This window comes from Bombus impatiens, unplaced genomic scaffold, assembly GCF_000188095.3.
Source record: "Bombus impatiens unplaced genomic scaffold, BIMP_2.2 scf_0027, whole genome shotgun sequence".
Lineage (NCBI taxonomy): Eukaryota > Metazoa > Arthropoda > Insecta > Hymenoptera > Apidae > Bombus > Bombus impatiens.
Window position 1 is genome coordinate 1492300 of NT_176446.1, and position 14126 is coordinate 1506425.

The 14126-nt window shown below is 35.9% G+C and overlaps 2 protein-coding genes and 1 long non-coding RNA gene across 9 annotated transcripts in view; 2 read left to right on the top strand and 1 right to left on the bottom strand.

Annotated features, from left to right (window-relative positions):
* Nucleotides 1–1784, top strand: part of LOC100746912 (chloride channel protein 2) — a 35343-nt gene extending 33559 nt beyond the window's left edge. For all 6 annotated transcript variants that reach the window (XM_012386329.3, XM_012386339.3, XM_003484894.4 and 3 more), the window contains one exon: nt 43–1784. In XM_012386329.3, coding sequence (XP_012241752.1) covers nt 43–216 — 174 coding nt within the window. In that variant the 3' untranslated portion in view covers nt 217–1784. The remainder of the gene's footprint in view (nt 1–42) is intronic.
* LOC100748194 (carotenoid isomerooxygenase) lies at nt 1653–7130 on the bottom strand. Of its 2 annotated transcripts, none has more exons than XM_012386357.3 (10): nt 7024–7130; nt 4748–5004; nt 4289–4435; nt 4071–4212; nt 3793–3943; nt 3316–3545; nt 3052–3234; nt 2546–2977; nt 2364–2462; nt 1653–2201 (listed from the first exon to the last, which is right to left on the bottom strand). In XM_012386357.3, exons 1-10 carry the CDS (start codon nt 7099–7101, stop codon nt 2031–2033), a joined length of 1890 nt encoding a protein of 629 aa, XP_012241780.1. In that variant the 5' UTR covers nt 7102–7130; the 3' UTR covers nt 1653–2030. The 2 variants fall into 2 exon arrangements, with proteins under 2 accessions (XP_012241780.1, XP_003484952.1); XM_003484904.4 differs by lacking the exon at nt 7024–7130 and adding an exon at nt 5250–5722.
* Nucleotides 6006–14124, top strand: LOC105680859. The gene is made up of 6 exons (XR_004461916.1): nt 6006–6153; nt 6999–7288; nt 7488–8565; nt 8712–8968; nt 9769–9810; nt 13851–14124. It is a non-coding gene; the product is annotated as an uncharacterized LOC105680859 (long non-coding RNA).
* Nucleotides 14125–14126: the final 2 nt, after the last annotated feature.

Sequence of the window (14126 nt, forward strand, 5' to 3'; positions counted from 1 at the left end):
TCCATTGACTTTAAATGATCTTTTTTTTCTTGTTGTTCAAAGCTGAGGAAAGCGATAGAAGACGCAAACGCTGGAATCTTGCCTATGCACTCGGAATCTCATATAGGCGTCTCGACATCCAGTATCGCGAAGAGCGAAACGGACACGGAAAGCAAGAACGTCAGCACGATGAACTCTATCGTTTCCGTTGATTGCGAGAAAGTTGAAAAAGTCTGAGTGAAGGAGGGAGAAAAGGAGTGAAAGACATGGGAGAGAATGAGCGAGAGAGAGATAAGTAGAAGCAAAAATGTGATAGTCGTATTGTCAGGATCGGCAATATGACCCGAACGAGAGACGTGTTTTCCTTTTATTTTTCTTTTTTAATAAAATATTCCCTTTCTTCCGTGAGCGTAGAATACTCCCCGTGAAGTTCGAGCAACAAATCGTACTCCTAGCCGCTTGCGTAGTTACGCTCGCTTTTGAACATCTCTCGTACTTAATCTCGGGACAAGACCATCGTGCAGGGCGAACAATTCTCAAGGCTTTCCACAACGTGACAGGCGTTCGATATCGAACGTGTCGTCCTGTATTAAACTTGAAAATTGGTAAACGATTTGGCAATTGTTGCTTGTGGTTTTCTCTGCGCGTAGAAGGAAGCTTTCGGTACCGAAGATTCGTATCAGGGTCTGTCAAGTTTTCCTGCTTTTTTTCTTTTAACTGAATTCCTTTTTGCACGCGTGATTCCTTTTCCGATTATCCCATAATCATGTAGAAACAGAGAAAGGGAGAGAGTGAGAGTTACCACATGCGTATTTGAGAATGAATGGTTGTGACGCGTTAATATAACTCTTTGACTTGGTGATAGCAGTGCTCAGAGGAACATCCTCCTGTCCAATGGCTTGGACGCGAACCATGCCTTGTTGAAATGTTGAAGCTTCTCGAGAACTATGTATGTATTTTAAAACGTGGTGCTCCAATGAATCCCGACAAATGGTTTCGCCTTTTAAGAAATATGCTGTGAATCGCGTGTCTGTATTTAGTGGCCAGCAACGCGAGTCATAAACGTGATCACTAATGTATTATGTTTTAAGGAACCGGGCATACTCTGCAACTTGTGACAAGCGTGATTTTATCGAGTTAATTATTTAAGAAAGCATTCGTGGCTCGCGTTAAGTGCTCCTGTAGTATCTAATTTTATGACTATGGTTGTGCCAACCCTATTTATTGTAATCTTTAACTCTAAGTACATGAAACTTATTAAGTCATGATAGGTCTATTCGCACGAACGTGCTCAAGAGGATCTTCTAAAAGATTTGATTAAATTTTGCAGTACTGTGCGCATAGATTATTTTTACGAATTAAGATCAACTTATTCGCCTTGCTGTTCTGTTATATCGAACCAAAGGACATACGGACAGCCTAAATCGATATTTTCGTTGCCAGAATTTATTTGTTTCAGTTGATGAGACACCCGATATCGCGTTTATGATAGTAGATTATTTTAACAAGAACGTAGCGTAATTGTAAACGATGTCTTAATTAATTGTTGTAAAGGTATCTAGGACCAGAAACTGGATGTTCTGTGGATTGATACGACGGACCGGATATTTGTGGATATTAATTTAAGGACAATGTTTGAGTAGGGCATTTTACATTCCATCTGACAAATATTCTCACGATGCATCCCATTTTATTGTAAATTTATTTGCGTTACACGTCATCGAAGCTTTATGCAAAACACTAATCGCCAAATATAAGTACACTGTACAATCGGGAGAAGACATTAAATAATTTATTATATTATATACATATTGTGCAGTTGATATTCTTCTTAATATCGCAGTTTGCAGTTTTCAAAGGGAACATTCTAATTCCGAAGCTACTAATAAAGCAATAATCAAGCCAACAAAATGGAAATAACTGAAAAATATAAATATGTTGTGACAAAGATATATCAACTGTTTGATATAATACATGTCACATAACGTCCAAATCATTTCCATCAATGAGTCAAAGATCCGATATCCATCTCTTGAAAACCTCAGTTTATTTTACTTGTCCAAGGTAAACCAACCATGTAAGCATTTTGGCACTGGGCCAGGAGTATCGAAGATGGCTCTTGCGATTTCTGTAAGAGTCACGCTGTCTAGAATCAGTAATCCAACGCGTGTCTCTTTATCAGACCACACAATAGAACTGAGAACCACGCCATCGTCCTCGTTCTGAAATATTGAGATAGATATGTAAATCAGATAGTCAATCAGATAGTCAGATGTAAATGAAATAGTCATTTACTTATAGAATATCTTTTTTCGATTCTTTATAGTCTTTACTCTTTTAGACATCATAGAAATTTTAGGATTTCAGATCTCTAGATCTCTTACCTTGCCATTAGGATCCGGTACAAAAATCGGTTCACTTGGATAAACGTTTTTTTCGCACCAAGTTTTCCTTGTTTTTTCCAAGATATCTACCTTGATGATCTATAAAAGAATATTTTTCATACCAGTAATTGTAACACAATATACCAAAGTTTATACAAAAAGTAAAATTAGACGATATGTACCGTTCCGGGATTATCCAAGTCCACGTCACTAGAAATAGCATAAAAGTACCGATACTCTCTTCCAAGACAGGAGTCGTAATTAAGACGTGGCGTTTCACAGCCCAAATCGCAAAGAAGTTCTGGTTTTACAAAGATACTACCATTGGCGAGCTTATGAGCGGTTGCTTTTCGTTGAAGAATATTCTTATAATCATTCTTTTTGCCCTTGTTAGCCTCCTCGTCATTTGTCGACATTTCAACGAACTCTGAACTAGATTTATTTTGACATCTGACAGAGTCGCCTTGGAAAGACTCCAGACCTTGGTTCACCGTTTTTGCGGTAATCAAATTATATTCCAATGGTACATCCAACTGTGGACGTTTCATCGGTAATACGAATCTCAAAGGTCTGCCTCGAAACATTTTGGCATAGTCAGGGTTCTTGTGCAAATTCTGCAATCATTCAAGAACATTCATCTATGATCCATTACCACCCTTTAACTAACTTCATCAAAATTATATATCACCTTCATTGCATCGACAAATAGACAATCTAACATCTTGGCATCGCGATAGCAGCAGACGTCCAGTACCACGTAATCACGATCACGTGTTTCGAATTGATTGATGATATGGAGATAAAAGAATGCCTCTGAAATAAACGTCCTCTCCAGCAATCCGGTATCTCTCGAAACCACGTGTATGAGAGTCTGTCACGATAAAAAGAAGATTATATCTCTTCACACTCTTCTATTAAAAATTAAGAGAATTCTTTTACAGACTTGACTTACGTTCTCCTTCTCGTACCACTTCAAAGCTGCTCGCATTGGTTGTTGTTTCATTTTGCAGGATACAACGGTGGCCAGAGACACTGCTAATGGTTGTTCTATGATAATGAAATAGTTTTCAGTGATACCAAAGGTGTGCATGTAAGAAGGATTCAGTAACCATCGAGATGGGATACTGGCGACGATGATGGCTTGGTCGAACATAGATAATTCCTTCTCCTTTCCTGAATCGTCTGAACAAATTAATTAAGAAGACATTATTTCCACTCTGTGGATTTTTATGCATTTATGAAATGTCGAACGATGCAAAGATGTACAAAAATATATAAAATATCGAAAGTGAGAGTACTCGTTGTGATACACAGTAAGCGAAACAAATTTCTGCTTCGACTTCATTCCTTCAGTTGAATTCATTGAAATATGAATTTGCATAAATATCCACGTTTTAATTATTAGCTAGAAATTCAGGCTAACTCTAACCAATGATCATTTGATTGGGTGAAAAGCATACGACATTGTATAGAGGTCCTCTTGGCGTTACGCTCAGTCCCAAATTATAAACGGTGCCATCGTTCATTACGTGAGGGTGAGACGTATGGTTCACAATTCCAACGTAATCTGACACGTTTACCTGCGATCATTAAATCGACGAATAAAATTACTCACAGGCGATCACGATCATAATCGTGCAACCATCATACAGTGATCATAAAGCGAATTATAAAGCAATGCGAATATACATGCATAAGAATCACTACCTTGCCTGTAGTTTCCAAAGTTTTTGGATCGATACGATGAATCACAGCCGTTTCCGCAAATGTGTAATACTCATCACCAAAGGGGTATACAGATATCATAGAATTGTCAGAGTCATCTTCAGGTTTGAATACCGCCGCGACTCTAAACGAAATTTTATCAATACCTATGTTCTTTGAATATCATAATTTATTAATGTTTTATTTAAATCATTTGGTACCTTTGGAAAATACTTCTGCAAGGGTCTGGTACTGCTTTCGTGCCAAATTCAGTAACCACTATCCTTTGGGCAGCATTGTTCTTCTTGTACACGTCTGTCTGAACGAATCTGCATTGGTACGTCACTTTCCCATTAGCAATTGCGAATCTATTTTTTCCAGAAGATGTACGGAATTATTCGAATTATACTTTAAAGATTTCCACCTTTCGTGGATGTAGTATGAACGTTACGTGAGGCTTCCGACCTCAGATTATAATCGATAACAATCAGCTATTATTGCTTCGTTAGTGCCATGGAGATCTTTTTCAAGGTCTGGGTTACGTATTGAAGTCGAATAGTTATGTAAACTGTATATTTTAAAAAATAATTTCTATCATTAAGAAGCTGTTGCAAACGTTATTAGACTTTTTAAAACTAATATCTCAATCTATTAATGTTTCTTCTACCACAAATACATACCGGTGCAATAAAGCTGAGCTATCAAACAGGTGATTGAAGCTGTATTCTCCGACTTGCAAGCTACCCGGTCCGTTCCTCAACAAAGTTCCTTTCAGCCAACTTGGTATCTTCCCTATCACTTCGCCAATTATGGGTTCGATCACTTCCTTCTTGCAAGATCTCATCCAGACAGACGCGTCGCAGTTTGGAAAATAATTCGTCTTCTCCTCCTCCAATTCGTTCTCACTGGTCTTCAGACAGTCTTCGACATCGTACAACTAAGATTGAAGTTATACGAGATGAAATTTTTTACTGCGTTTAAAGTTCGAACTTTTGCAGCTACTGCTGTTCAAGACAGTTTAAAATTCATCCGAAACTCGAAAGATATTTTCACTGTAGAAACTGTATACTCGTGGGAACTTTTGACAGCGTTAATCATGTTGAAAGACAGGCTTGGAATAAAATAATAATTTAACGAGACCCTCGAGAGTGCGGTGATAGATTAACTTAGACGAGGACTTACTCGAAACGATGTCTTGGACAATTTCATTCGTTTCCTGCATAACAGGTCGTCGAGTCCGTGCAGTTTTACGGAAGAAAAATCATTTTCCGATCGCGATCTATTAAACGTAGACGATTTCATAATAACTTTCGCGGATACTAATCCAAGCTAATCCGACAGAAATAAAGGGCTAAGAGCGCACATGAACTTTTTCCACGGTCACAGAATATTTTTAATCAATTTTGGGAGGCACGTATCGGTACTTCAGCGTTAAGTTTCATCCTCTTCGTTTTCGTCTGATTCTCTCGTCAACGGGTCTAGGATCGCTGACAAAATCTGATAGACCCGTTTGTGGGTGAAATCCATCGTTTCTCTCGGGGCTTCGACGAACGAATGACATTGTTCCGATAATCTGCTGACCTTAAAATGTAGTTTCTCCCGTGATCCAATTACCAGCACCGGTTGCTCGAAGCCCCACGATCAGTCACGTGTACTTCACCCTTGCCCAACTCCTGGCAATCCTTTGACGCACGTGGTTAATTGACACGTGACAGCTTTCTCACCAATTACCAATGGAAGATTCGTTACGATTCGTTTTAAAATTAAAGTGGAACGATTAATGAAATCAAAAGGAATATATCTCGATTTTATATATTTATTTATTTTGAAATGTATATTTTTTATTAGTCATGTAGAAAGCGTTGGTATTTGTGTTATCGGCGATCATTTGTAGCGATAAAGTAGATTCTGCGGTTTGTTGCTAGATGGCAGTCGCACTGAAATCCATGTTACGTATAGATTCTTAAAATTAGTGCATGAGTCGTAGATAAAATATAATTTATGTCAAGGAGCTCGCTCACATTGGAATATTCATGAATCGGGAACTAGGCGAATAGAAACAGAGTTTTTTTCGATCCTGAATATGGTAACTATTCTCCTGTGTAGAAATAATCGCTTAATACATTAGATATGTGTTCTCCATCGAGGAAGTCGTTTTCTCACAAATAGGCAAGAAATTCTTCGGGAAAATGTCTTGACCGCGTGAAATATCTCGCACGTTTAATTTTCGTCAAATCATAAATGGAAATATCGCTTTCTATATTATCGTATTAAGTTTAATACCAGATTAATGCCATTCTTCATTGTGTACTCGTGACTTTTAATTAATATGTACGATATACATATACAATGATAGATGATTCGATAATGAAGATATATATTCTTTGTAGATATAGGAATATAGAAACGTAGCGTAATATTACGAGAGGAAGCCATTTCCGGACAAGTAAACTGTGCCTAATTTTTGTCGGTTACTTTTCAGCATATGCGCAGCCGTGTATATTTATCATTTGTCATAAAACACTAACAGTTGATATTTAACGAATATGATTGAGCATTATTTCATAAAGTAAATCATAAACATTTAAAGGAAAAAGTGGCATATATCTTTTCTTCAATTTATTTTGTCAATTCTAACAATGGATGAAGTCCAAAGGATAATAATTTTTAGCAAGAACTTAGATTAATAGTTCCTAAAATTAGCAATACAAAGCGTGCGTGGAAATGCGTGATATACGTAATCAATTTTGAGCACTACTAAGCGTTTCCCTCTCACTTGAAGTAATTTTTATTTTTCCTGTCTATAAATTAAGCTTGCGCTCCGTTTCTATATCCCTGAATCCGTGGTATTTATTTAACTTTGTCGTGAATGTTCATGAATCAACCGTAAGAAACGCGTGACCGATTTGATGCAACCATCTTTTTCGACAGGTAACACTATCAACGTCTCTATTACCGGGAACAAGGTGGCGATGCTGCAGTCCAGAACAGATGGCTTCTCTAGAACAATTGAGTTCTTAAGGAACTCTGACATCCTGCGTTGCGTTCTTGTGACAAACTTCGTGCAAATTTTATTCCATTGGCTGATTGCCGATCATTTTGTTACTTTGGCCTCAGACCAATATTATTCGCGGAGCTAGTTGTGGTTAAGCAAAATGTTGCCATCAGAAATGTTCGACAACATATTTTTCAGACGTTCGTCCGGAACCTTCTCCTCTCTGGTATATTTCTCATTATTGAATTATTAATTTTTGATATTATAAGTGATAATCATATATCAAACTTAACTTCCATTGAAAATCCATATACAGCGATGAACGAAAGCATTTTACGAGAAAAACTAACCTGTGTTAATCTTAACTTTTGTCCATCGCTGTAAATTTTTAATTCGTTTATCACGTGACATACAATATCTTTTAGGAATATCGGGGAAAGAGAAAGACAAAACAATTTAATTTGTTCTTACCGGTTATTACTAGCAACTTTCTTTACGATTTAAATTGGTAGTCAACAAGACGCAATGAAGTCACAATGATTCTAAGCCACCACCTAAGAGTTAATTTATTCCGTGACCATCTTTTCAATATCGCCAGTCGTTTCTCTCAGGTATTAGCATTCTATGCGTATGCATGTAGTCGCATATGTTTGCAGCAGAGTCTTGTTCGCCTTTAGACAAAATCATCAACGATGCAGTAAAATAGTAGTTGGTTAAATAGTAATTAAAGGCTGATATCAAAATCTTTTTTATGTTAGATAGAGATTTTAGATCAATTTCAAGGATGAACTTCCGCTTTCTGATGAGCACCTGTTTCTCAGATAAGATAATACTTATCCGAATCACGTGCATCATTAAGCAACTAGAGATATGCTTAATGTTTAACTGTAATTCATATATTAGCGGATGACTGCAATTAATCGTTATATGATCAACGCGATAAAAAAAGGTTCAAACAGGCTTGATCCCTCGTTCGTTCTGCATTTACTCAACTGTATTTTCCTTTCCATCATATTTGAATTTTATTTTCAGTTAGATACACAGTAGCCATTAATTGAACAAACGAGGAGGAATTTGAGATATAGACATCGCTTAAGAGTACAAGAGAGAGGGGAAAAGAGATTGAAGGTAACTGTAACGAGGACGAAATAACACGGATGATAGCGTATCGTGATAATCTCTCTCGATCATCGTTGTTTTCGCGTAAACTTAAGAAAGTGTTACTTACATATGTATTGCGTTAGAAAGTTCGAAAAGAGAGTGTAGGCTGTCAATTCGTTATAGAGCAGGATTTTATCATAACAAATGTTTCACTAGCAATATTATTATTAAACTCGCTACAAATCGAATTTATATTATACGCATTGAACGGAATTTTCCATTTTACAGTCAAACATAATAGCCATCCACGAATTGCGAATGAAAATTGCATCTTCTCCAATAGAATTTATCCTACCAATGGCGTCAATCAGTGGAGATAAACCAGAGAAAATACAAAATATAGTAAATAATTATTTTTCGATGTTATTACATTTTCATAATTATCATTACCAATATGTATATCTAACACGAAATACTAATCAAATCTCTTTAACTGAATAGGATATATGCATCTGGTGCATATTTACGTGTCGGTATCTTGTCTACAGGATTCGAGATATCTACAAGGGAAATTTGGTACGCAGAAGATGCATAAAGTTGATTGGCGCACGCGTCTCGCGTTGAAGCTTGTTTTCTACGTGCTACCGTGCACACTAACCAACACTAACCAGTGGGTCAAACGTTCTGCATGACACATAGCCTACTGCTCGCCCAAGTTCGCGTCGAAACAACGATACGTGGAGTTCTGCGTGAAACGATGCACACATGCTCGCACCACGTGCCTGTCACGTGCTCGACGCGAGAGGTATGTCACGTGAATGGTCCGTACCCGCAAACAAAGACAATAAAATCGTATTAGCGCCGTCATACAAACCAACTGTGTAGAAAGCCAATGCAATCGTCTAGAACTTTCATCGAGTCTACTTGTAGAAGATCGTTGCATAGTTATCGCGAGGCATCTTGTACGTCTGAAAATACATACTGTCCGTGATCTTGAATATCTTCTTTCATCTTGCATACCGTAATCTGCAATCAAACATCTACAATTTTGACATAACATAATGAATCGTACTTTCCCCCTGTTTCGTTATTTCATTTTTTAATTAAAAATAGTCGCTTGCGCGTACTAAGACACGCGCAATAATTTTTATTTTATGCGCTCTATAAATTTGTAGGTCAAGGTTAAGATGATGATAATGGAATATCGGCATTTTTACGTGTCAACGATTCGGCTCATTTGGCTAGTTTACCTACCTCATATACAGTATATTTGAAAACAAAAAATGATACATATCGTGTAAAATTGATACTTTATGTTTAGTTATGAACAAATGATTCTGGTATGATTCGAACGATATATTGTTCGAGAATATTTTATTTGAGATCATCAATTTTCTTGGTTGTCAAACGATTTACGTAATACTCACTACCGTCGTGCTATAATTCTTTTAAACATATTTTAACCACATTTTCTCGTACAGATGCACGGTAACGTATTTAACTGATTACGTAATCTAACTCCCAGTGCTGTTGACTTTATCGATCAACACTTCCACGTGCAGTGGGCACGTAACAAATGTAATAATCCATTTTTCACTTTTACAGGAAATAAGCGGCCTATCCTGAACGATCACCGAATTATCGAAGGTACGAAAAACTGTAAAGAAGTATTACTACTTTAATCAAGTAACATGATATCTAATTAAATGCAAAAGATCGAAGGATGGAATTATTAGAAAAGGTTTGGGTTAAAATGCTCCAATTAAAACATATTCGTCAACCACTCTGAAACCGTCAACTCCTAGACTTTGTCGAGGCAGATCACAACTTCTTAAAAATAATTTTATCGAGACTGCATGCTCCAAGGATATTTTAATCCAGTATATTATTTGCTCGGTATGCCATCTGCAATTGTTTCGAACGCCATATGTCATAAAGTCGCTAAAAGAGACATTCAATAAAAGATAGACTTTCCGTAGGAAATAACAGTCGTCTGCCATCTGTCAACGAAAATAATGAGTGCTAATTTTATTTTTAAATCACATAACGTTGTTACAAGAATGAACGTGAGAATTTGCGATTACGTGTCAAACTAATTTGCCTTGTTCAAATCTGGATGAGTAGAGATCGAAGAAAATAAACAACAGATGCTAATCGATAAATATTACTTAACTTACTTAACTTCTCGCGAGCACGATGCATGTCTATTTTAAGTTACATTTTGAAATAATTCGTTATATGAACTTGTTCTTGATGTTTACCTCCCCCGATAAAGAGCAAATCGTTACATATTCAGCTCACTGCGTGTTTATTGAGACATGTTGCACCGATAAAAGCTATTATTACCATTCCGCTGTTTTTGTAGAAGTATTTATCAAATATATAAAAATTTGTCATTCCCACAATGACATTTATCACTTTTTGAAAATTATGACACAAATAAGCGGTTCGTGATATATTTTGTACTGTATTTTTACTGAAACACTTTTTAACGAAAACATTTATGCAACGATTAGATATGATGCTTCATATTTTATACGATCATTTTAAATGCTAAGGATAAATCCTAGTGCAAAGTGCAAGGTTAATATTTGAATTGCAAGTTATGAAAATTAGAAATATTTCACAGTCTCTTGTGTCCAATTCCGTATAACGTAAAAAGAGAAAAACATTACCATTTGTATCGCTATAATAATAATTATAAAGAGTGTATCGCGAAATTCTCACGCATCGTTCAACATCCTAATCTACACCCATGACGCATGAGCAATTCTATGGAAGCAGATCATGTGACAAGACTTTTCTGCATGATTCATTGCCTCCTGTTCGTTGAAAAAGTTCCCGAGTTCGACCGCCGTTACAAATACCGTTAAAGACACATTTGAAACGATATTGTCTGACGCAATGATCGAGAAAAACCTAATTTCACATAGGTAATAAAAGAAGAAGATGTTACATGGACGATAACGCTGTTTTATTTATGGTGTTGAATATTTCTGGTTGAAACAATTAGAAGAAATGTTATGTTAATAATGTTCGATTATTTCCAAAACTAGACATTGGCAAACATTATTAACATGAGAATCGGCAACAAGTGATAGAACAATCTTACCCTCCTTTCAGAGACGCCATAATCAGATGTTTCGTTATATAAACACAAAGTAATTTACAACTTAGTTCAATGCTGATACTTTAGTGGTAATAGCGATAACGCTGTCTCATGTTTCCTATAATCTGAGAATCTTAGATCTAGGAAGGTTCAAAATCCTGTTTACTTGAAATCTGAATAACTTTCCATTTCATAAAGATTTTACTTCTGCTTGGATCTTTATGGTCTTTGTATGTTGCTCGTTTTATTACTGAACCTTCTTTTCTAACGTTTTCGTTACATTTATGTTATAATCTTTCCCTTCTTGATGCTTTTGTGCTGATCTTTCCATTGCTTTCTTCGCTTTGCTTGCACAGTTCTATCTTTTTGTTATTCAAATTTGTCGTATTCCTTTCGCATTCCTCTTGTCGTTAAAATCCCTCGGTTGAGAAATATTCTTATTGTCAGTAAAATATAGACGCTTTTCCAAGCCCCGATTTTATTACAGTAATATGAATTCCAGGGAGACATGTATTGTCAAACAAAAGCCGTTATATGTTTTATTTTATACGTATTTACATATATATTATTTTTATTGCACTAGAGCCACTAGATAACCTACAGTCCACAACGATTTTAAAAAAAAATGGCTTAATAGTCATAAATTTAACTACGGACAAGTACTACAGATAATCCAGGTAGCTCTTAGCTTAGCTTCGGGCATTAGTAACTATACAAAAAGTGGGAGGCATCTAAATTCCCTAATGTTAAGAAGATAATTAAACGAACCCTTTGCAACAAAAATCAAAATCGTAGCTAAAATCTCTAATTTCTCGTTTTCCATTTTCCCATAAATTACTTGCATTAACTTTTTAATAAAAGAAATAAAAGATAATTTGTGCGGAGAATCTCGCTTCTAGGAAAACTCATACAGCAAAATTCTATCGATAGAAATAGATCACTTTCACGAGTCAAGAAGGAGAAAATCTCTTCCACAAAAAGAATATCTATCACTATTCGTTCCATCGTTGCGAATAGTACGTTCACAGAAATTCTATAGTGCAAAGATTTATCATTTTAGAAATTTATCCTTATTAAAATCAGTATTTACTAGAATTCGTTATTAAATTTCCTCGGGTAGATTTCAAATAATCATTACTTGTCTGAAAACGTATTTATTTAGCCCTTAGCTACGCATATTATAAGCTATCTATAATATAATGTTGTTGGTCATTCTAGCGTTATCACGAATACGTCCGGGAGCGAAGAAAGCAAGAACATCCGCTACAGTGACATCACTCGTGATATCCATATTCCTCGCTGTGTTCGATAACCATATTTGTATCAAACTACTTTTTATGCGACTTTTAAAAACACGTCGGGCCGTCATGAGAACTCGCCGGAGATCAAGCATTTCTACTGATGTCGCTTCTATTGGTCTTGGAAGCCTCGGACAATTTCTGTCTATGTACGCGATGGATGTGAAAAAATAAACAAGAGTTATCAGGCCTGAACTCGTTAATTAACTCCGTCAGCATAATAGTTTATATAAAAACTATATTGCCTGAAGCGATTGCGCATTTAGTTAATACAAATTCTAATTGAGGTCAAAGTTCGTAGAAGATATAGAACTAAACCTTCAATTAATTAAATGCTCCTTCGTGTGCCGTTCAATTCTCTGTTGTTTTTCTCGTGCTATTAACTCTATTGCGTTTCGTTTGACATCTCGTTACTCATAGCCACTTGTAAACCCTTTTATTTTAATACGAGCGATTGTTGTTTCTTTAATCATTCAGAGATACAATATAGATTTCTATCTTTGATTTTGTAGGTTTTGTTCTTGAACCATTGAGAGTCTGAATGAATGAAATGTTGAGAATTTACGAGAATTGTCAGCTAACTGCGTCTAACGCATATAATAATTGCCTCTATAAACTCGTATAACGCATAACATCGTATACTTAAATACCTATGCTAATAAATAAATAAGAATTTTTCTAATATTAGAATTTTGCTACCTATCAGCTATTGTTCGCTTTCATCCTTTTCTTCCACGTGGAATTTCCTCGTGCTTTATCTTCCACTTGTTTATTGATTTTAGATCTATCCTACAATCAATAAAAATATCATCATTTATCAATTTTAAATATCCATTCCTTTTGCTGCTAAGTTTCTTCTTCTTTAAGGAAACTTATAAAAAAATTCCAGTTATATCTATTCGAAGAGTCGTATTCCAATTGCCAACCGAACATTAATCGACGTAACTATCATTTAATTCATGTCCTAGAGCTCTTTACAAGCTTCATTTGACTTTGAAATATAACGCAAGACAAATGCTAAATACACAATTTTCATGATTTTAAGTTTCTAACCAACCTGTTTTTCTTTCAAAATTTCATCTCTCTATATGTGGAATGATTACTATCAATTTAATCCTCGAATCGTATTTTGAAACTGTCTCCTATTCTCAGCAATGTTTCAAGTTGCCTCAAATCCGTTTGGTCAATATTTAAAGATAGATCTAACAAACTTCGTCACGTAATCGACGAACAAATAATAGAATTTGTCTCTATCAATCATATTATCATATTATTTTCAGAAGGTTGTGAAGCGCGTGACTCATTCACGAGAGTAACTTATCAAATCTTATCGGATCTCGTGACTCGTGTTCAACACTGTCCAGAGAGTGAAATGGTTCCCGCCCATGTCCACCGTAGAACCACTACTTACACTTGAAATTACATATATACATGTGTACTTGCTCGGTACACGTGATGATAGTAACAGAAGAGTATCATTGCCTGTTACGTAATCGATTGTCAATCTTAGAAAGTAATACGAGGAAAATTAAAGTAAGACCCAATTGTTAGAATTT